Source organism: Gorilla gorilla, chromosome 2 (assembly GCF_029281585.2).
Source record: "Gorilla gorilla gorilla isolate KB3781 chromosome 2, NHGRI_mGorGor1-v2.1_pri, whole genome shotgun sequence".
Taxonomy (NCBI): domain Eukaryota; kingdom Metazoa; phylum Chordata; class Mammalia; order Primates; family Hominidae; genus Gorilla; species Gorilla gorilla.
Genome location: NC_086017.1, coordinates 204,554,135 through 204,577,821, shown reverse-complemented (window position 1 = coordinate 204,577,821; position 23,687 = coordinate 204,554,135). Strand labels below are relative to the sequence as shown.

General features: G+C 40.7%; 1 protein-coding gene across 1 annotated transcript in view; it reads left to right on the top strand.

Annotated features, from left to right (window-relative positions):
- The window catches only part of ATP13A4 (ATPase 13A4), a 154,956-nt gene that overhangs the window by 32,882 nt on the left and 98,387 nt on the right, over positions 1 to 23,687 (top strand). Inside the window, exons 2-3 of the mRNA XM_004038221.5 lie at positions 7,221 to 7,394; positions 19,729 to 19,875. Coding sequence (XP_004038269.3) covers positions 7,221 to 7,394; positions 19,729 to 19,875 — 321 coding nt within the window. The remainder of the gene's footprint in view (positions 1 to 7,220; positions 7,395 to 19,728; positions 19,876 to 23,687) is intronic.

Here is a 23,687-nt window from a genome sequence, read left to right as displayed (position 1 = left end):
CACCTGCTGACTGTGGAGGGGGAAAGATGGAGGTGCAGTTTTTTTTTTCTATTTTTCTATTTTATTAGTATTATTTTTTTAGATGCAGTCTCGCTCTGTGGCCCAGGCTGGAGTGCAGTGGCACCATCTCAGCTCACTGCAACCTCTGCCTCCTGGGTTCACACCATTCTCCTGCCTCAGCCTCCCAAGTGGCTGGGATTACAGGCATGTGCCACCACACCTAGCTAATTTTTGTATTTTTAGTAGAGATGGGGTTTTGCCATGTGGGCCAGGCTGGTCTCGATCTCCTGACCTGAGGTGATCTGCCCGCCTCGGCCTCCCAAAATGCTGGGATTACAGGCATGAGCCATCGCACCTGGCTGGAGGTGCAGTTTTTAAGGGTTCAGCAAAGTTGATTTTCAAAAGCCGTATCTAGAGTAGCATACACAAACTAGAATCCCGAAGTCCCAACCAAAGTTGTATTATCTAACCATACACGATTAGGTTAATCGTAACATTAGAGTACTTGGAACTCCTGTAAGGCATTAACCTGACATTTTGTCATTAAATATATTCCTTGTATAGTCTACCTTTGCTCAAGGCTAATTCCTCCACTTGGAGTGCCCTTTCCTACTCTCCTTTCCCAGCTATCAAAATTCTACCAATTCTCTCCAAGTCCATTGCAAATTATTATTCTTTTGTAAAGATTTTCCTATTAATTGTCTCAGTAGGAGATCTTCATCATTTGAAACTATTTTTTTCCCTTGTGCTTTTCATATGGCATTTAATATTTTTTGCCCTGAATTATAGTTATTTTAAAACTCATCATCTCTTCTGTCAGCTCCTTGAGGGTGGAAGATTTATCTCTAGCAGACATACTTTACCCATTGTCTTAGACATAGTAGGCAATTTGAATTGAAAACTGAAGCAAAGATACTTTAAGGACTTTATGCTGGAGGTGCAGCACAGAAGCATTTTTACGATCATTGCCTTGGTTCTTGAGCCTGACATCTGGGCCAGGTGTCATTCTATTGTTTCCCATAGCAATCATGAGAAAGAAAGTGTGGCAAGAGAAACTGGGAGTCAATGACCAGAGAGGTGACATTCCAAAGCTGGGAATGAGAGAGAAGTGACATTCCAAAGCTGGGAAGAGAATTTGATTATCATCCCAACTATCTGCCAGCTGTGGCCAGTTCATTTCGTTCCTCAGGATCCCCTCAAGGGCCACTCCTGTAACCACTGAATGGACGTAAACATTGTTAATGGAAAATGGGACTCAGCTGCATGCCGGTAGTCACTGTTGGAGATTATTATTTTTTATTTTTAATAATAATAATTTTTTTTTTGCAAAGTAATATACAAGACTGGGACTTCAGCACAATTCACACTTAAGTGATTGTGAACACACTTTTTGGACTAGAGCAGGAGACTGGAGAGTAGATATCTAACCAGTTTGTCCCTTCCAGGGCAGGCCCTTGGTTTGGCTCTGTTGAAGACAGAGAGTTTGTAAAACTCAGTCTTACCTTTAGCACCTTTTCAACTCTTGGAGACAGGCTAAAAAGAGAAAGAAAAAGCAAAACTCCTAGCACTCACTCATTCAAGAAACCCAGGCTTAGAGATTAACTTGATATAATGCAAATGATGTGACTAGTTTAACATTTCCTAATGACCAAAGGCACAGAGCAGCATCTGGGAGTTGCTATGTTTTCTCCTTCCTCCCCTCAGTGGACTGATTTTATTTTTAGTGTCCAGGGAGATAATACAGTTAAATGTGTTGGGCTAGGAACAAGGAGAGTACGGGTTTATTAACTTCCCTTCCCTCCTTCTCTCTTGCCCTTCATCCCTCTCTCCCTCCCTTTCCCACCTTTGCCTCCTTCCTTTATTCTTTCCTTTAATATAGCCACTCATTTATATATTGATTGATTCAGCAAATATTTATTGAGTGCCCACTACATGCAGATAATGTATGTGATGCTGGGTAAACAACGTTGGAAGAAAAAACTTGAATTGATCCTACTATGACATAAATTAAAGCCTCGTTGTAGGGGAGCAGAAAGGAGGAAACAGAAAAGCAAGCAAAAAATAGAAATTGCAGGCCAGGTGCGGTGGTTCACGCCTGTAATCCCAGCACTTTGGGAGGCTGAGGCGGCTGGATCACCTGAGGTCAGGAGTTCGAGACCAGCCTGGCCGACATGGTGAAACCTCGTCTGTACTAAAAATACAAAAATTAGCCGGGCATAGTGATGGGCGCCTGTAATCCCAGCTACTCAGGAGGCTGAGGCAGGAGAATCACTGGAACCCAGGAGGTAGAGGCTGCAGTGAGCCGAGATTGCGCCACTGCACTCCAGCCTGGGTGACAGAGTCAGCAAGATTCTGTCTAAAAAAAAAAAAAAATTACAAATTGCAAATTGTGAAAATTCAACAAAAGTATAAAGGGCACATGAGATTAGGGGCTTAATTATATAGGATGGTTGGCTGAGACCTCTCTGAAAAGCAAATATTTAAAGGAGACTGAAAGAATGAGAAATAGCAAGCCATGGGAAGACCATGAGGCAGGAAAGGGCTGGGTGAATTCAACAAAATGGAAAGAGTCCTCGTGGCTGGTACAGAGTGATATAGAGGGAGAGTGGTCCAAGATGGATTTGGAGAGGAAGGCAGGTGGTAGATCACATGGGCAATCTGCTTTCTCTCTTAGTACCTCAGTTTCCTTATCTGTGAAATGATTTGTTGGGCTGCATTGCAACCATTGCCTACTTTGTTGGTCATTTAGTATTAAGTGTCAATCCTCTTTTACCATGGGTTTCAAAATCAAAATTTTCTAGTTCTTTGGGTGCTGAAGATGTCTTCCTAGGCACTAGGACCTAAAGATCTGCCTAGTTTAGGTGGGAGGAAACTAAAATGCCTAAAGCAGGTTTTATCAACCTTGGCACTATTTTGGGCCAGATAATTTTTTTCTTGTGGAGGGTGGAGGTAGGAGAATGTCCTCTGCATTGTGGGGTGTTTAGAAGCATTCCTGCCTCTGTGCACCAGATGCCAGAAGTAACTCACCCAATTGAGAATTGGGTGACCCAAAAATATCTCCAGACATTGCCAAACGTACCCTGGGAGACAAACTCTCCCTTGGTTGAGAACCACTAGTTTACAGGGTGAGGCTGTAGCTCCAATGAGCAGGTCTGGCATGAGATGTGAGACGGAACCTAACATATAGCCTCAGTGTTGGGGAAAAAAGAAAGCAAGGCAGGAACCACAGAAAAGAAGTGGGCACCTGCTCGTTTAGAGGGGGCATATGGTACTTGCTCTGGCTGGTTCTTTTTTCTCCTAAGACTTGAGGTACTCACAATTAGATTGTCCATAATCTTTGGTTCGTGACACACTCATATTATTTGCCCATGTTGTGTTGCATTAATTTGGTTAGCTGCTTTATTAGTTCTTTATAATAATGTGCTGAACCCATCACCACAAACAAAAGCTAGGACTTTGACAATAATTTGCATGTAACAGTATGGCCTCTCATTCCTCTGCCTTTCCCCAACAGAGGCAGCCACTGTACTAAATCATGTGTTCATCATTCCCTTGCTTTCCTTCCTATATGGTTTTCTTTTATCTAGATATATCCCCCAAATAATTGAAATGCTAGCTGTTTTTAACTTTATAAAAAGGTTATGATGCTATTACAATCCTTTGCACTGACTTTCTTCACTTCCTATTCTATTACTAAGAGTCATCCATATTGGTGTGTATTGCTGGAGCTCATACATTTGAAGTGCTGTATTAAATCTCATTGTGTGGACACACCACAGTACATCTCACTCACTGATGGCATCTGGGTTATTTTCTGGGTTATATTACACATGGTTTTTTTTGCTCTCCGACTGATTACTGCAGTGCAAGAATGTGGGAACAATATTGTCACCATTTTAATTTATTTTAAGGAAAAAGTAGAAATCATAATTTTTATGTGAAAATAACTGGGGGACAAATTTAAAGTTTTAAGAAATACCTAACAGGTAAAAAAAGAAATGAGACTGTAGGTCATTCCTTTTTAGCCTCCAGTTGAAGATTTCTAGATTAGGTCATTCATGTTGAGAATTTTTCACCTGAATCTATAAGTCAAATTAACTTGGAAGAAACTTAGAAAAATGTTCTTTAGTATTTAAGAGTGGCAAAGAAGAAACTGTACAGAGGCAAGGATTTTAATAGGTGTCCAGATTGGATGAGCAGCGAGGTAAATCCATTGAAATGCATTCATTTAAAACAGTTGGTTGTAGGCCAGGCGTGGTGGCTCCCAGCACTTTGGGAGGCTGAGGCGGGCGGATCACGAGGTCAGGAGATCGAGACCATCCTGGCCAACACGGTGAAACCCCGTCTCTACTAAAAAAATACAAAAAAAATTAGCCGGGCGTGGTGGCGGGCGCCTGTAGTCCCAGCTACTAGGGAGGCTGAGGCAGGAGAATGGCATGAACCCGGGAGGCGGAGCTTGCAGTGAGCCGAGATCGCGCCACTGTACTCCAGCCTGGGCAACAGAGCGAAACTCCGTCTCAAAATAAAATAAAATAAAACGAAACAGTTGGTTGTAGTGCCTGGAAATTACAGTGAAGCATTCGCTTCACACCCACCTACTCCTGTTGTCCCAGTATTATTATTAATAGCACCCCATTCAGGTGACAATTTATATGGTTATCTCTCCATGTAACCCTTTATTGCTCTAATCTTGTTTAATCTTAGCTGTTTGTGTGACTCTCTTCTCCACTAAACTAATGAGCTCCTTGAGACTGGAGATATTGTCTTATTTATCTCTGCGTCTAGCACATGCCTGCCATTTGGTTGACATGTAACAAACATTTGTTAAATTGAACTGAAATAAAAGAATAAAGAAGAGCGTAGGAGTAGACATGGCCAGCCCACACCATCTTCCATGTGCTGCAGAGGTCTAGACTGGAGGCCCAGTTTTGAGTTAGTTATGAGCTTTGTGGCTTGGGAAACTAATTTAATCTTTTTCAACTAAATGGGAGAATATGTATCATGTGCTTAGTGAAAGGCTATTAAGTGCCCAATAAGTGTTAGCTGCTGGCACTGTTATCAATAATTAGTTGTTAATAATCACTATTATTACTATTAAAGGTATTATAGTAACTTTGAACTTTAGTTTTCTTAATGGGGAATTAAGATAATAATTTCTGTTTACTTTATGTTGGCAATGAACACAAAGACACTTTGGAAACTGTAGAGAGCCCTCACTGCGTAGCCCAAAAAAGAATGCATAGTAACAGAGAGGTTTTTGCTATAGAACCGAGTAACTCAGCCATATTACATGGGGGCTCAACTGACTGGCAATATAAGGAAACTTTTAAATATAATATTTTAAAAAGATGAAAAAATGGCTGAGTTGGAAGGTAGAAATTGATCTATGCCGAAGTGTTGAAACATAGAAAAAGCACATGGGAAAGAATGGTAGCTGGACTCAGGACAAGTAAGGAAATTAAGACTAGGGCACTGCTCTGTGTGGGATTAAGAGAGCATTGCTGCCAGTGTGTTGAGGGGACAGAGCTATTCTAGGCTTGGCATCTGGAGAGCAATGGCTTGAGCTTGGAGCAGAAGAGTATTCATGTCAGAATCTACATTCTACTTTGCAAAATTAGTTAAGAGATTGTATTTCTGAGTTAATGAGAACATTTTATCAGTTATGCCAAATTTGGACAATGCCTAAGAAAGCCATTCAGCACCTGTATGTGTTGCTAATAGTAGAAAGGAATCTAATGTTTACACACAAAAGCAACCTTCAGCCAAGCATCATATAAACTTTCCTGGCAATGTAATCTTTATCAGGTGAGATAAAGAAGTTGATAGATTTAAAGTTTTATGTTCCAGCTCCCTTGTTATCCTAAGAGACAATTCTAGCAAGAGCAGAACTATTGACACTAGGAATTCTTGTACCTAACTGCCAATAAACTGGTGGATAGAATTTCAGGTCTATTTCAGAGACATGTGATCAAGTAATAGCAGCAACAGCCGTAGTAAATGCTTACATAGGGCAACAACCCTGTTACGTGGGTGCTATTACTATCCCATTTTATGGAAGATAAACTGAGGAATAAAGAGGTTAAATAATGTACTGAAAAATCACACGCCTGGTAAGTGGCAGAGCTAGTCTCTGAACCCAAAGAGTCTTGGTGCGGAGAATGTGCTTTTAACCAGGACACTCTACTACCTCTCAGTTTTAGCCGTCATAACCAGTGGAAAGTATACCCATGACTTTGTGGGATAAAGTTGTGGGACTAAGACCATAAACTTCAGGGACAGTTTTCTATTCTATCTCAGGATTTCCTTGGAAGGAAGACATTTGTCTAGATTATATATTTATTAGAGGTGAGACTCTTATCTTGTCTCGTATGTATCCTCTGGGGTCTAATAATATCCTCTCATGATGCATTGGTGCTCAGTAGAATGAGTTGAAGTAAACCAAATAGTCCTTATGGTGTTTTCCTCTTGACATAAAATTGTTTGTTGCTGAATGAGGAAGGAACATGGGAAGGCACAACTCTACCCCAAACTCCCAAGGGCAAGTTGGCATTTACTTGTTAATCCTCTTATGGTCAAATACTTTCACCCAATCCTGACTCAGATTTCAAGGCCTAGTTCTTTTCTCTCCTTCTCCTGTGTCTGCTGATCCCAGCCAAGGGAATCTCTTGGTGTTGCTGTCGGCTAGCCAGCTGACAGACCTGGGTTGGAATCTTAGCAGCGGAACGTTCTAGCTGTGCGGCCTTGGGCACATCATCCCATTCTGCCACTCTAAGCTCAGTCCCACCATGTATGAAATGAGGATGATTATCTCACTTCAGGGAAAACATAGGGATAGGCATGATTGGGAGACTTCAACAAGACAACACATCTAAACACCTAGCACAGTGCTTGGCACAGGGTAGCGAGGTGCTCAGATGATAGAAACTGATCAAGACAACACATCTAAACACCTAGCACGGTGCTTGGCACAGGGTAGCGAGGTGCTCAAATGATAGAAACTGATTTCCTAGTTAGACCGTGACTTCCTTGCTTCCTGGGATCGTGTCTTACACTTCTTTGTCAAGATTTCCTCTCCACTCTCTCCATCCCTCACCCTGCCCTCTCCTCACCTTCCTCAACTCCTTCACTCTGCCCCCATTTCCATCACTAAAATCAGTATTTGTTCATTTATTGTTTATTGTGCTTAACCAATATTTGGGATCATTTTGATTCTGTCCCAGGAGATATTTGGCTATCGGACTCAAGGCTGCCGGAAAAGTCTCTGCCTTGCCGGATCCATCTTCTCATTTGGAATCCTCCCCTTGGTGTTTTACTGGAGACCAGCATGGCACGTATGGGCACATTGTGTCCCATGTTCCTTGCAAGAAGCAGACACTGTGTTGCTGAGGACAACAGTAAGTGTGTACCTGGTTATGTGGCTGGTGCCCCCCTTTTGTTTCTGGACAATGTGTTACGGGATGGCTGGGGGGAGATGTGCACAAGACAGATAGCGGGTGGAGGCTCCAGTCTTTGGTTCCTTAGGTTTCATCACAGCCTTGCATCTAGCAGGATTTCACTAATTTGTGTATGGTCAATAGCAAAGACATGGAACAAACCTAAATGCCCATCAGTGATAGACTGGATGAATAAAATGTGGTACATGTACACCACGGAATACTCTGCAGCCATAATAAAGAATGAAATCGTGTCCTTTTCAGGACATGGATGGAGCTGAAGCCATTTTCCTTAGCAAACTAATGCAGGAACAGAAAATCAAATACCGCATGTTGTCACTTATAAGTGGGAGCTAAATGATAACACATGGACACATAGAAGGGAACAACGCATACGGGGGTCTGTCAGAAGATGGAGGCTGGGAAGAGGGAGAGGATCAGGAAAAACAATTAATGGGTACTAAGCTTAATACATGGGTAACAAAATAATCTATACAACAAACCCCCATGAAGCAAGTTTACTCGTATAACAAACCTGCACCTGTTCCCCGATCTTAAAATACAAGTTAAATTAAAAATTGTAGATGGTGAGGTTTGATTAAGAAGAGCTATTTCACAAGATATTTCTTTTAAAGTTGTGAGTTTCGTGAATGCTAGAGCAGGGAACAACCATGTTAATAGCTAAAAATAACAGGAAATGTGAAGTAGTCAAGTCAGGCTATAGGTTACTAAGTTCACACTGACCGTTCCTCTCGATTCCTGACATATCCCCCTCCCTGCACTGGAGTGACTCCTGAGGAAAAGAAGGGAAGGGGTGGGGAGCATCCCTCTGAGGAGGATGCTGTCTGTCCCAGCTGATTGATGAGAGCATGTCCTATTCTGCAGATACACTAGGGTAAAAAGTGCAGCCATCTTGCCCTTGAGGCCATTGCCTCTCTCTGTTAATAAAAGCCTCTGGATTTGGGTGAGTTTCCCTGTATTTCCTTCCATACCAATTCCTTGCAGCACTCATGGCACTCGGACAATGTGCATCATCCCTGCGGGACTGTCAGCTTCTCAAAGGAAGTGAGCATTTCTAACGTGTTAATTGCTGCACCCCCAGTTCCTGCATGTGGTAGCAATTCTGTTACTATGTGGTGGCTGACAGGCTGAAGTGGATGTTTCTATTAAAGAGAGTGAAAGGACAGTCTCCTAGAGGACTCTCTTCTAGTTGACTTTTACTGAGTGTTTATAAGAATGCATCAGCCCATGGCCCCGAATGACAACCAAATTCTTGATAAATCAAACTCTGTTGGGAGTTTAGCTTCCTTTTATATATTACAATCTCTCTAGATACATATTCTATTTAATGCAGTAAGAGAGAAGGATAGCAATCAGCCTTATAACTGGCCAAAAAGAAATCTAACAGAGGTGAGGCTAAACTCCAATGAAACTGAGAACTGGAGGAAGTTGGTCTTTGTTGACTTGCTCCACTGGGGCCAGCCTCACCTTTCATTTCTGGATCTTGGTCCCTTCAAGAAATACTTGTTCTATGTTCTAGCTTAGCTGATATGTGAGCCATGATACAGGTAATAGCTGAGGCATCTTCTCACAAGTTCAACTATAATTTTACTAGAGACTCTTGGAGAATAAGCTTTAAGACTTTAAGGAAGCAAGAGGTTATTGTGGAATAAGAGCAAGTGATATTGGTGATGTTGAGCTGGAGCTGTGCTTCGTTGATGCCTCGTGTCATCCTTCTTGAAGACTCACAGGATGTGCACAAAAGAAAAGTGCCCGGCACCCCACATAAGACTTCTTCATTTGATGGGTGAGGAAATGGGGCTAGGGAGGTGACACAATTTCCCCTAGCTCACGTGTGAGTGAGGGGCCTCACCAGGACTAAGTCCCATGAGTCCTGGCTCCTAGTCAAGGGCTTTTCCATTGAACTGTACTTAGACCAGGGTTCACACACTTCAATTGGCATCAGAATAATCTAGAGAGGCTATCGGAACAGCTTGCTGGGTCCCAGTCCCAAAGATTCTAGTTCATTAGATTTGGATTGAGACCCAATAATTTGCATTTTAACAGGTTCTCAAGTGATGCTAATGATTCTGGTAAGGGGTCATATTTAGAGAAAAACTGCTGTAACTAGTTTTCACTTCCATTTGTGAGCTCACTTGTTCACTTGGTCCTTGGGAGAGAAATAGAGACCTAGACATTTGATGTATGGCTCAGGCAGTATATATTTATAATCTGAAAGAGAAGAATCCAGATTTAGTAAAGTGCTATGAGTGGCCCTCCCATACATAGCCTGAGTGCCTTTCTAGGACAGGGATAAAATTTGCTTTCTGGGGCTCAGAGCAGGGGCATGAGTATCTATGGAAGACTCCATCTTTGGGCCCTTTTATAGATCAACCCCTCCACGCGAACTATTTTCTGGCATGAACGTAATTTAACTGTACTCTACAAGTCCATCTGTATGCCCTCAACTAGTTCTCAGAGGGTAACGCTTTTGCTACAGTAGAAACAGAACCGCGCTCTGCCTTGCAGGGTCCATCAGCAAGCTCTTCAGATCTCAGATGGTCTGCTCAGCTGAGCCGTGCTCTCTGAGTTGCTGGCAGAGTTATGGCACAGACAAGAATAAGAGGAAATCGGCAAGGAAATGGAAAAGGAAGGGAGGAAAATAGGTAAGAGGAAAATGAAGAGAGAGAAAGGAGAAAAAAAATCCACTAAGAGTGAATTAAAAAAGAGTGTCACTAAATGAGGAGAGGATGTGTTTTGGGATTTGGAGTCAAACGTTTTGATTTCTTGTCCTAGTACTTTAGGTTTGTTACCTAACTTTTTAGGACCTCAATTTCACCACTTGTAAAATGGGGCAGTGTGAGAATGAAGGAGTCAAACATTTTGATTTCTTGTCCTAGTACTTTAGGTTTGTTACCTAACTTTTTAGGACCTCAATTTCACCACTTGTAAAATGGGGCTAGTGTGAGAATGAAGGGCTATTGTCTATGTAAAAGGCATTTGCAAACTGTAAAATGCATTATCAAACACCACTTTGATTGTGTGTGTGTGTGTGTCATTGCTCAAGCCATTCCAGAAGTGTTCTATACAAAAGAGCTTGCTATGCACAAGGTGCACCCATGTCTAATGGTCTTGCTTATCTGGATGACGTGCCTTTTCCTAATTACCCACGAGCCTGGCATTCCCCTCTGGGACAATGGACATGAGGGAAGGTTTTCTGTGACTGGGAGTCTCCAGCTCTCATCCATACTCAGTCGGGTGATCTCTCCTAGTTGCGTGTAGCCGGCTTTGCAAGTGGGCATATACTGGAAAGACTCAAAAAAGCTTTGGTGCCCCTGGGAGCTTCGTTCCGTCATCCTGCCTCTTTCTTTGCATCCTTGACAGTCTGTCAAGCCCTTGTCAAATTTCACTGCCCCTCCACAGCTAATCAGAGCAGTCTAAGCCAGCTTCAATCTTGCCTTTTTCCTCTTGATTTCAACTTTAATTTTTAATTGCCTGCTCTTGTGTGTCATTTTAAATGGATCTGCTATGCCAGAGACTCCAAATAAATGAGGTTCTAAATTAGTCTTTAGGTAATTAGACAAGAACTCAATTATTTCAAACATTCTTACTATCTGAGAGTTAGATAAAAATAAGCTTTGGGCACCAATAGTTTAAAAGTTTGCTGCTAGGTTATTTGCATTAAAATGACATCTTAAAAAGATTTTATTTGAATTATATTACAATAGCTGGACTGTGATGATTTTCCATTAAGGAGGTCTGGATGACTCCTACCTGAAAATGTGTTGTATATCTGTTCTTCATGTTATTAAAAGATCAGTACTTGCTATTTATCATCAATCTCACGCTGGTAAGATTACAGATCATTATCACAGATACTGATTAGGCAGTCATTTCTTGACATTAAAAAAAAAAGACTGTGATGTACTGACTGAAAGTCTACAGTACACAGTTTATTTTCAGTTCTTCTTCTCTTATTAAGGACTCTGAGAGATTTTTCCAAAAGATAAGAGTAATTAGGTTTTTATTTTATAATTTTAAAAGCAGCATTCTGTTCATTATTCATCTGCTTCTGATTTTTAACCAATATCAGTAGCAATGCCACGTTTCTATGCAAATGACATGATTTATATGCATTGTTTTGAATTCAGATGCTCCTGATTTTCATAGCTTCCATCTTTATTGTAATTACAAACACATTTTCCCCCTCATTGTCATTGTAGGTTACATGTTGTCAAAGACCCGTGGTGTGCAGAGGAGAACTTTGTGATGATTAGCAATGCGGCCTGACTCAAGGCACTTCCGTTTGATGTTTTAATGGGGAGCATTTTCGCTTCAGTTTCAATTAAAGATGTCAGGGCTAGGAGCGTTAGTTCAAAAACTTAGAAACTCTGCCAATCAGCCACGCAAATGTCATCTTAAAGTCTGCCAGTGTACCAGTATTCTCGTCAGGCGGCAGCATCTGTGTTCACGGGGTCGCTTACCTCCTCTCCTCCCCGCTCCTCCTCTGCAACTTGGTCTCTCATAGTCCATGTTTCCCACACCAGGACCACTTTCTACTGGAACAAGACACTGTTTTGTGCCTGCTTTTACCCGTAAAGTTTCTTCTGATAATTCCTTCTCCCCTCCATTCATGCATGCATTCATTCACTTATGTTTTCAGTGAGTTAGTATTTACCACACACCGACCATGTACCAGACATTGGCCTAGGCACTGGGAATATAACTATGAGCAAAACAGATGGAAATCCTTGTCCTTACAGAGTGATTTTCTAGTGAGGAGTCAACACACACACATGCTTTCTCTTTCTCAAGTAAATGTAGAAAGTAGGTGTTGTCTCTACTTATTAAATTCTCCTCTTTCCTCAGCCACATATCACCTTCCCTGTGAAGTCTTTGTTGATTCATTCTTTGCGCCAGTTCAGAAGGGAGGGAGTTAATTGCCTGTCCTGCATTAGCTCTGTGTTTTCATTTGTGACCGCTGTAGTGCTTTTTACCTTGTATTAGAATACTATTCACTTTACAGTTTATAAAGCAGTATGTCATTGATTATTTAATTCTCATAACAACCCTGGAAAATGGGCATTATCATCTCCATTTTACAGATGAGGATACAAAGAGACCAAGTGACTTTACAACCCAGTAAATATCAAAGCCAGACTTTCCTTTCTTATGTCTCTCTCTTTTTTATACATTTGAGGAGCACACATTGTATGCCAGCCAACAGTGCTGGCTCATGGGCAAGTGTGTAAGTGTGTGTGATTAATAAAACCAGGGTTCTTGACCTCATGGAGTTAATCAGATCACTACACAAATAAATGTAAAAATCCACCTCTTAAAAGTACTCCTTAGGAAAGGTTCATGGTTAATGTAGGATTACATAATAGAGATTTGTCCAAGTCAAAGCAGTCAGGGAAGGCTTTCTGAGCACCAAAGGATAAGAGTTAAAAGGTGATGGTGGCTGCTGGGGGCAGGCACATGGAGAGTGATGCAGGTGGAGGGAATATGGGGGCAAAGAACTTAAACCGAAGACTTTCTCTAAGTCCCGAATCTTTTTTTTCTCACTGTGCTGGATTCCTTTTTGTAGCTTTTGATCCTTTAAAATTATAAGCTTTCTATTCCTGGTACTTCTCAGCTTTTTTTTTTTTCCTGGACAGTCTAGATTATAAGCTTTTTGTTTTTTGTTTTTTGTTTTTTTGTTGTTTTTTTTTTTTTTTTGAGACGGAGTCTCGCTTTGTCACCCAGGCTGGAGTGCAGTGTCGCAATCTCGGCTCACTGCAAGCTCCGCCTCCCAGGTTCACGCCATTCTCCGGCCTCAGCCTCCCGAGTAGCTGGGACTATAGGCGCCCGCCACCACGCCCGGCTAATTTTTTGTATTTTTAGTAGAGACGGGGTTTCACCGTGTTAGCCAGGATCGTCTCGATCTCTTGACCTCGTGATCCGCCCGCCTCGGCCTCCCAAAGTGCTGGGATTACAGGCGTGAGCCACCGCGCCCGGCCCGATTATAAGCTTTTTGAAGACAGTGATTGTAGTATACATTTCATTCCCCCTGGCACCTAGCACATAGCCACAGCAGGGCTTAGTTATTTAATTTAATTTAATACGTTGAATTAAGTTGAATCTATAATAAATAGTCTCACCGTTTCTACCAGAATTTTATCTCAAGGATACTGAAGTGGAATGTCACAGTTGAGAAAGAGAATATAGCATTATGTTTCTTTCAGGTACACATTCCCACTTCTGAATCCTGCTTTCCTACCCACTCCCCAACTCGGTCCCATTTCAACCTGGTCTTCATTAGACATCTCACCACAAATCTCTGAGATTCTGTGAGCTGGCCTCTGAGAAATGACTCAATGTTAAGATAAATCGTTTTGAGACTATTATCCTTTATAATACAGGGCCATTTATATTACGATTTAACAATTTACATATAGTTCTCTCATTTGGTCCTTACCAGTAGAGATTTTTTCCTCCAGTTTTACAGATGGAGGCATAGAGAAATTAAACAAAATTCTCAGGGTCCCATAGCCGTAAGATGAGAGTTGAACTAGAGTTGGAACTAGAGATCTAATTATTCTCTGTCCAGTGACCAGATTCTACAGAGGCAGCATTGTGAAGTGGTTTAAGAATAAACTCTAGATTCTGAGTACCTGGATTTGATTCCCAGCACTGCTCTTGACCTTGGGCAGTGTATTTGCCTGCTAGGCTTCTATAGCAAAATACCACACACCAGGTTTTGCTGAAATAACAGAAATTTATTGTTTCATGGTTCTGGGAGCCGAAAGTCCAAGATCTAGGGCCAGCAGAGTTGGTTTCTGGTGAGGCCTCTCTTCCTGGCTTGAAGAAGGCTGTCTTCTCACTGTGTCTTCATGGGGTCTTTTCTCTGTGCTCTTGCACGCCTGGTGTCTCTTCATCTCATATGGACATTAGTCCTGTTGGATTAGTGTGTACCCTTATGGCCTCATTCAACATTAATTACCTTCTTAAAGGCTTTATCTCCAAATATGTTGGAGGTGAGGGGTTCAACATGAGAAATTTGAGGGAACACAACTCAATTCATAACAGGCAGGTTATTTAACCTCTTTTTGCCTCCATTTTTTTTCTGTTAACCGGGGCTGATGATAATACGTATCTCCTTGTGAGAACTAAGGATGTGATATGTGTAAAGTTCTGAAATAAAGACTGCTTGGCATGCAGGCATTCCATGGGCATTAGTCAACTTTTTACTACACACTATATCTCCAGAAGTTTCAGACAATGAACCAGCTAATCCACTGCTCCATTTCCCCTCAGAAAACAACTACAAAAATGAGCAAGCCCCAAATCCCATCCCTCCAAAAAAAGTATGCTGAGTTTTCTAGATTTCCTTGTTTTGTACACAAACATAAACAAAGCCTTTGCTTTGTTAATAACCTCATTGTGTTGTCCCTCCCTCCTCTTTTTTTTTTTGGACAACATATACTGAGATAATAATTATTGTGAGAATTTCTCCAAAACTTAGAACTTTATGTATCTTATGACTAAATCCTATATTCCAGCCAATGTCAACTTTTTTCCAACTAAAAAACATTGGGAATATGAGGTCGGGATGTTAAGAGCATCAATGAGTCTGGTCAGGAGAGGGAAAGAGAAAGAAAAAAATGATAGATGTAAAAATAAAAGAATTTTACCAAAGTTATGGGTCTATAAAGACAGTGCAGCATTTTAGAATAGCCTGAGAAATTTATTATTACATTATCCATAATCCTCTAGGTATTTCACATGAGCTAGAGTTCAGCCTTTTAGCATTGCAATGTATCCATCTCCAGGAGAAAATTACTCATTTTCTAATGTCTCATTGGAACTTTGAAATGGGTTCTTTTTAAGGCAAGCCAGAACTACATTTTTTTGTGTAGTGAACTATACAAGAGAGGTCACAGCATTGGCCTGAACTTGAAGCGACCATTATATTGCTTTTAAATTTCAAGGGATGAAGTTCTTATTGTAAAAGGATAGAATTAGGTAAGCAAGATGTGTTAGTCTGTTCTCACGCTGCTAATAAAGACATACCCAAAACTGGGTAATTTATAAAGGAAAGAGGTTTAATTGACTCACAGTTCAGCATGGCTGGGGAGGCCTCAGGAAACTTACAATCATGGTGGAAGGGGAAGCAAACACATCCTTCTTCACATGCCGGCAGCAAGGAGAAGTGCCAAGCAAAAGAGTGACAGCCCCTTATAAAGCCATCAGATCTCGTGATAACTTACTCACTATCATGAGAACAGCATGAGTGTAACTGCCCCCATGATTAAGTTATCCCCCACTGGGTCCCTCCCATGACATGAGGGGATTATGGGAACTACAATTCAAGAGGAGATTTGGATGGGGACACTGCCAAACCATATCACGAGATAGCTTGCTTCATTCAAGTCTAAAAGTTTATCTGGCATTTCCAGGGTCAGAAAGTACAAAACCACAGGAAATAAAAAATGTCCAGGTTTCTCCCTCTGTTTTTCAGTCCAGGTCAAACACTGGTCCTTTGTATACATTCGACTTTTGAAATGCACTCTTGAATTTTTGTAAAACCTATTTTTTTAGAGTTCAAGGACTGATCCGGTTAATATTTTTGATAAAGAGGAGGTAAAGCCTTCTCAATGAGACCTGAGGTGTAAAAAGTCCAGATTTGCCAGGCAAGCACTTTGCATTATTTGCATTATAAACCAATTATTTAAAATGGTAGCTCCTCTGGTACATTTAAGTATTTTACAAATCATTACCTGCTTTGAAGACAGCTGGGAAACAGACTAAAGTAGAAGAAGCCATTTACAGGCAAAGATGCTGCTTTTCCAAAAACGAAAAATTGAGAGACTTTTAGGGTTTCCTCAAAGGGAGAATAAGTTGCTACTTACAGAAAGATCTCAGAAACAACATGCTATGAAAAATGAGGCACAGAGCCATACCATTTGTTGCCTCCCTGCTATGGGCCAAACCTTGGATCAGACACATTATGTATACTTCATTTAATCCTTCAAACATCCATGAAATTTGGTATTACCTCCATTTTCTAAATAAAGAAAATTAGCTTCAGACAGTTGTAAGACAGCTTAGAGCTGGGATTTGAGTTCAGGCCTCAAGCCTGTGCTCTTTCCATATTGGACAACCCCAAAATGAAAACTGAGAAGTCAATGATTTTGCCTGAAGTGACCACTTCACACTGGTGTACTTTCCTTCCATTTCTTTGCTTTTTTTCCTTAAAAAGCTGGGTGATTTGACAGAGTCCTCAACAGGGTAGTATACAAGAGAGAAGTCAGTGTCACTCCCCTACTCTAAGCAAAAGGGTCATCTAGCTGTCCTATCTTTTATTTTTTCTACTTTGTATCATACAGAATTATGAGTTATTGGGATTGGGAGTAAATGGGGATGATAGGAAATGAGCTTAAAGGCAAATATATCCAAGTACCTTTGATTTGGTAATATTATGAGCTATAAGAAGAGATAGGTGTATAGATGAATGTCAGTTTTTAATACACACCTAGACTAAGGCATACAGTTGGTGCACTGGATTAATATGGCCTTTGAGAACCTGGACACTTTGCTTTTCCCTCTTTAGGCATTACAGTCTGGAGGTCTGTCTGCTGTCACACAGGGCCAGAGAGTGACAGCTTGATTTCAGGAATTAGATTCTATGCTGTCAGGAGAGCAGAGATTGTGAGAAACTGGATACTACTTGTCACTTGGTACAGAATTCAAGGTGATTTTTACATGCAAGCCATAGGCACCACGGGACAACTTGTTGAAATAAAGAGGAAGGGACCAAGATTTGGAATGGAAAGATCTGGACTCAGGTCTCAGTTTTATTCCTACTACCAGTTTCAGACTGGCTTGAGCAATTCTTAGCCTTGCTGGTGGTTAGTTTTCTCATCTGCAAAATGGAGATAATTATAATACCAACATTGGAGAATTGTAAGCCTAAAATAAGATAACATAACAAAATTTCTGCAAACTGCTATGTAATCATATGAAAATTATGAAACTGCTAGGTAAACATATGAAAGTTGTTAATATTATTTTAATTCACTGGAGACGATTAATAGTTGCTGTCTTCCTAATTGTCCCTACTTGGTGGCCAGAAGTCTCTGGTCTTGATGGCTCTTTTATAATTTGTGTTCCTATTTACCTACAAATTATACATTTTCTTACCAAACTTTTCATTGAAACTATGTTTTTTAGAAGTTCCAGTTCAGGCTCGACATAAAAATGGCAGTCCAATCAAATTATATTTTTTAGCAAAATGTAGAATAAAGTGGAAGGTTAGAGGGGACTCTGGAGGAGGCAAGCAGGAGTGGGGATGTGACTGTTAAGTCCCTGCTCTAATAGTTACCAAGTATGTCTTTCTTTCCTTGCCAACTAAATGGGAGAATAATTAACTGTAACAATTCCATAGTGTTTTTGACATTAAATGAAATAATACATATGTGGCATTATGTGCTTAGAACATAATAAGTGTGAAATAAATATTAACTATTATTAGAAATGGAAAGTTCTTACTTAAAAACTGCTTTGATAAAGTCAAAAGCAAAGCTATATAATGCTGAACTGCATCAAGGTTTGTTCAAGAGAGTTGGTTGCCTACTCTACCATACCTAGACCATGTCTATCATCAGATCAGTGACTTAGTCATTGAAAATTTAGCTCCCTTCCACCATTCTTAGGCTCATCATTCTTAACTCCATACAATTTGATTTGAATTGATTTAGTCACCTTTTTTTTTAAATCCACAGTGTAACAGCCAATTACACTGGCTTTTAAAATTGATTAATTAATTAATATTCCAATTTCTATTAAGGTTATTTTCTCCTCTTGTTGGCTTCCTCCCCTTCTTCATCTCTCTTTCTCTCTCTCTCTCTCTCTCTCTCTCTCTCTCTCTCTCTCTCACACACACACACACACACACACACGCATGCACACAGAACCTGTGCTAAGCCTGGCTGAAGTACAGACATGCGTCATACACAGTTCCTACCCACAGTCCAAGAGAAGTGGTAAGGTGGGTAGGCAAAGGGTAAAATGTGGTAGGAATCTTGAGTATCCTGATGATTTAGAGGAGAGATCACCCAGAGTAATTAGGGAGGTTCTCAGGACATGAACTCTGAGCTGGACCCTGAAGGATGGTAGAATCCAGCCATGTAAAGACTTAAGGAGAAGAGAGAAGAATGTGTACTACAGGCTAAGGAAGCAGCAGGAGCAAAGGCATACAGACGGTCTTCTCTTAGGAGGATGAATATAAGAGATTAGCTACAATGATTGTATCTTCCCCTCTCTGCCTTTTGCAGAGTCAGCTAGGGCACTCTTCATAGCAAAAATGGGTGTGGTGGTGGAGACAATTTCCAGCTCTGACCTACATTTCCCAAGCATCAAATTTTTCCCACGTTTGACTTTTTCTGTTATACTTCTTGAATCCTAAGGTTTGTCAGTCATCTGAGTGGGTTTTATGTTTAGTATTTCCCTATTCAGATAATAACCACTGTCAAATCGGTCTCTAAGGGACCATTGTGGTATCTGTTTCTCAATCATGTGCTTCTCCCTCTAATTTTACTCTGTGTGAAGTAATCAGTGAACTGCAAATGGAAGCAGTTTTAATTAGGATCATGCAATAAGGTGCCTTCTTCAACCCCACCTGTGCTAACATCTTGGCAATTACCTTGGGCAGGTTCAGTCCATGGATTCAGTTTTTTTCTTCCATTCTTCAGACTCTGACTGAGCAGGTCTCAGTGCTCCACATGAATGGGAGATAAGGAACAATAAAACGTGGTCCCTACATTCCAGGTAGTCTAGAAGAACTAAAAAAAGTGATTAAGAGCACAAGAGAGGGACACTTCACATTTTTTTGGAGTTAACGAAGTGACAGTTCCCCCCCTCCCCCTCCGGTGGAAGGGTGTTAATGAGGCTGTTCTGTAGGAGGTGGAATTTGAGTTAAGCCTTGAAAGATGGGGATGGTCCTCAGGTCATGGGCTGAAAGGTGGTTGAAAGGTGATGCAGTGAACTAGTTCTTACCTGAGAATGAGCCTCCTGATTCTCAAGCTTTGTTATGTGTCAGTGCCTCATCTTCACATCCAGATTCCTCAGTCAGTGATGACAGGCTTTTTCCTTCAAGGTTCTAGATCCATCATCTTTCAGAGACAAACCATTCTGTCTAGAATGTTCACTAACGCCAAACACTTACAGAATTATATTAAAATGATGTTTCTCAGGTTGAATTGTAGCCTGCTGACCTCTCTTAACTTCTTGGGGGTTTTGATGTCTATCTCCTCAGGATGAATTCCAAATTTACTCTTGGAAAAAGGTAATATGGATCTACCTGTCAGCATTAAACAGCGCATTTGGTCTCACTCCTGACCACCCTCTCATGACAGATGAGGAGTATATCATAAACAGAGCCATAAGAAAGCCAGACCTAAAGGTAAGTAAACTTATGGCTACTGCTGATGTCAGAGAGATTTAATCTTTTTTCCCCTCAAGTATAAAGTTAAACGTAGCTCCTCTACTGTGCCAATCCTCATTTGATAGTGTATATTTAAAATGTGAACTTTGGAGCCAGACAGTCCAAATCTCAGCTTCCTCCTTCTAAATAGTGCAACCATTGATCTTAACTCTGCTAAGCCTGTTTTCTCATCTACAAAATGATGATAATAATGTCTATTTCTAATATTAATTGATAAAATTCAATAAATTTAGAAATACAAAGATTAAAGTAGTTCCAGGTATATAGCAGATGCTCAATACATACTTGCTCTATTTTCTTTTCCTTTTGTTAGAGGTAGGATCTCACTATGTTGCCCAGGCTGGAGTGCAGTGGCTATTCACAGGTGCATCATTATAATACACTACAGCCTCAAACTCCTGGGCTCAAGTGATCCTCCTGCCTCAGCCTCCCTAGTAGCTGGGATTGCAGGCATGTACCGCCCAGCCCAGCTCTTACATATTAGCTCTAATAGTATCGTTCCCCATATTACAATCTATGTAACAGGGTTAATCTTATAGTAAAAGTAATCACCCAGGAATATCCCAGGAGGTTTGCTTATGCCTGCAAAAATGACCTTATTTGAATTCTTGTCATTCAAATGCATTTGGGTTGCTCCCTCTTCACCCTATTAAATTAGTTCTGCTTGGATTATGACTAGTTAACATTCATATTAAAAACATTTTATAAGACAGAATGTTTTGTCTTACATTTATGTATGTGTGGTCAGCTGTTTAAATTAGTTTTATGAGCTCAAGGTCAGTTATTTAAAGTAATAAAAGTAAATTACGAGCAATTTTCCTATTGTCAATTGTTATCACCCAGTTGTCTTTTTTTTTTTTTTTTTTTTTAAATGGAGTTTCATTCTTGTTGCCCAGGGTGGAGTGCAATGGCGCTGTCTTGGCTCACTGCAACCTCCACCTCCCGGGTTCAAGCAATTCTCCTGCCTCAGCCTCCCAAGTAGCTGGGAATACAGGCACCTGCTACCACACCCAGCTAATTTTTGTGTTCTTAGTAGAGACAGAATTTCACCATGTTGGCCAGGCTGGTCTTGAACTCCTGACCTCAGGTGATCCACCAACCTCAGCCTCCCAAAGTGCTGGGATTACAGGGGTGAGCCACTGCACCACACCCACTCAGTTGTCTTAGCTGCCCAAATAAACAAAAACAAAGGAGGTCAAGTACCTCCAAATAATAGTTTCCCTAATCTGTTAGATGTCCATTCACCTGGAGAAGTAAGCTTCCCAGATAGCCGATGTTCTCATGGTTTTATTGCTCTGAAATTCTAGCATCTTTAATAGCATCAAATAAATAAGTGGACAGATAAATGAAGAAATGGCCAAGTCAACACACAGAATTGTAGGAGGGGCAGGGGTCTTGAAATGGAAAGTTGTGATAGGTGTACTATCTTCATTTACCAGCTATGGCATAGGCAGTTTGGTTAGTTACTGCCTCTCTGGTCTTGAGTTTCGTATTTATAAAATAAAAGTAATACCCCTTCTTTGCCTTTCTCAAGGCTGTTATGAACATACAATGAGACGATAGATATTAAGGTCATTTGTGAACTTCAATGAGCTATGCTAGTAACAAAAGTTTCATTAAAGTCAGAGGAGCTGTCATGGGCTCAGCCTTGATGACAATAACAACATTACCAAGAGGGTAACCATTTAGGGGCATTTAAAGGAGGGGTCCCCAATCCCCAGGCCACCGATTGGTGCCCTGTCCATGGCCTTTTAGGAACCAGGCCACACAGCAGGAGGTGAGCTGCCGGCAAGCCGGCGAGCATTACCTCCTGAGTTCTGCCTCCTGTCAGGTCAGCAGCAGCATGAGATTCTCATAGGAGTGAAATCCTTAATACTGTGAACTGCGCATGTGAGGGATCTAGGTTACAGTGCTCCTTATGAGAATCTAATGTTGCCTGATGATCTGAAACCATCACCGCATCCCCAAGATTCGTGAAAAAATTCTCTTCCGCAAAACCGGTCCCTGGTGCCAAAAAGGTTGGAGATCACTGGTTTAAAGGAAGTCTGAAGACTACAGCAAAGAACTATGTCAGGTTTGGAAACAGGCTAAGAGGAGATGCTAAGGACCATCTTGCAGGATTGCAGGCAAAGCTAACACCCAGTGCTTAACCTGTTAAACAGGATGCTCTTATAACATGTTCTAACAAGAAATTACAAGCAGAAAGCCCGGGGAGAGGAAATCTTCCTTATTCCTGAGCAGAAAGATGAAATTCACCCCGCAGCAGATATTTGGTTTCCTAATTGCTGTTTCCTGGTCTGAATTTCCAGGAAATAGGCAAATAAACCTCTCTTGCAAATATTGTACTTAACATCCTCTTACCAGCTTCCAGAGACTCTGAGAGTGATGGGGGAAGCAGATAAACTCCTGGCAGAGATGTTTTCTCCTGGGGGAATCTCAAATACGCTCCAAAGGTCTAAGATGGAGCCATTCTTCTCACTCTGTGAGGAATGGCTTAAGAAATTGTCAGAAGATAATGGAATTTTCTATTTTCTGGCCTGAGGTAAAACTTATCAGTAGCCTCTTTATTTCTCATTATTGCTGCCTTCATCTACAGATGTTTCATGTCTATTATGTTTTATACATTTTTCAACCTCAGTGTGTGGTTTCTGCCTCTTGATAAGAGGTTCTGGAACTGATCAGGGGCCTCACATTGGAACCACAATTTGTCCTTTAAAATATTTCTAACACAGATTTTTGCATTTATATAATTAATAAGTAGATAGCCATCACTTTATACAGCTTGAATCCTGAAGTCAATGGATTTTCAGATTTTCCTTTGGGACTAGCTTGAATATGATATCCTTTGAGAGATTGAACTCTGGAGCCAGATGGGCTGGAGTTCAAATTACTGGCAAGTTACTTAAGCAAAATGAACATCAGGTGCAAAGTGAAGAGGAAAATAATATCTGCCCTACCACAGGATGATGGAAAAGACTAAACATAACGTGTGAAAAGTCCTAACATGGCCAGAAAATAGTAGCTGTGATTACAATCCTGCTCTATTTGCAAAATTGCAAAGAATACTGAAGAGAAAAGTAAATTGTGAGGCAAGATGCTTGAGATTCCAACATGTGTCATGATGGCTAACACACCCTAGAGCCTGTCATTTACAAATATTTCCTTTGCAGATTGTGAAATCTGCAAATTAGAGAGAGATTGTGTGTCATTCCTACTGGCAATTCATTCTAAATCGGCAATAAGATATACTTTTTAAATGCATTATGTTGCAATCAACCTTGCTGAAATAAATCCATTCTGTAAAATAAAAAAATACAGCATTTTACATGCTATTTGGTAACTTTGAATGTCTGTGTGTGTGTGTATGCACGCGTGCACATGTGTACCTGCACATACACCTATTACATAGAGTTAACATTCATTTTTGGTAACCTAGACCTTGGAGCTAAGGGATTTAAACTGCATTTCCAGTTGATATGGTTTTACAAAGCTTTCATTCATTTATTTAATAAAAAATGTATTGAGCACTTATTTTGTGCCAGCTATATGGTCTTTCCAGTTTTAAAATGTATCTAATGGTTATAATGACTATAATATTCTTGAACATAGAATACCTAGAGAGAAGCTGAGGTAGAATATAGACATAATCTGTCCAATTGTCTAAATTTATTCATGGGGAAACTGAAGCGCAGGAAAATTTAGTTGAAGTTCTCAAATAGGAATCTAGCAGAGTAGCTACAAAAGGAAGCTCTAGACACTGTTGGCTGCAC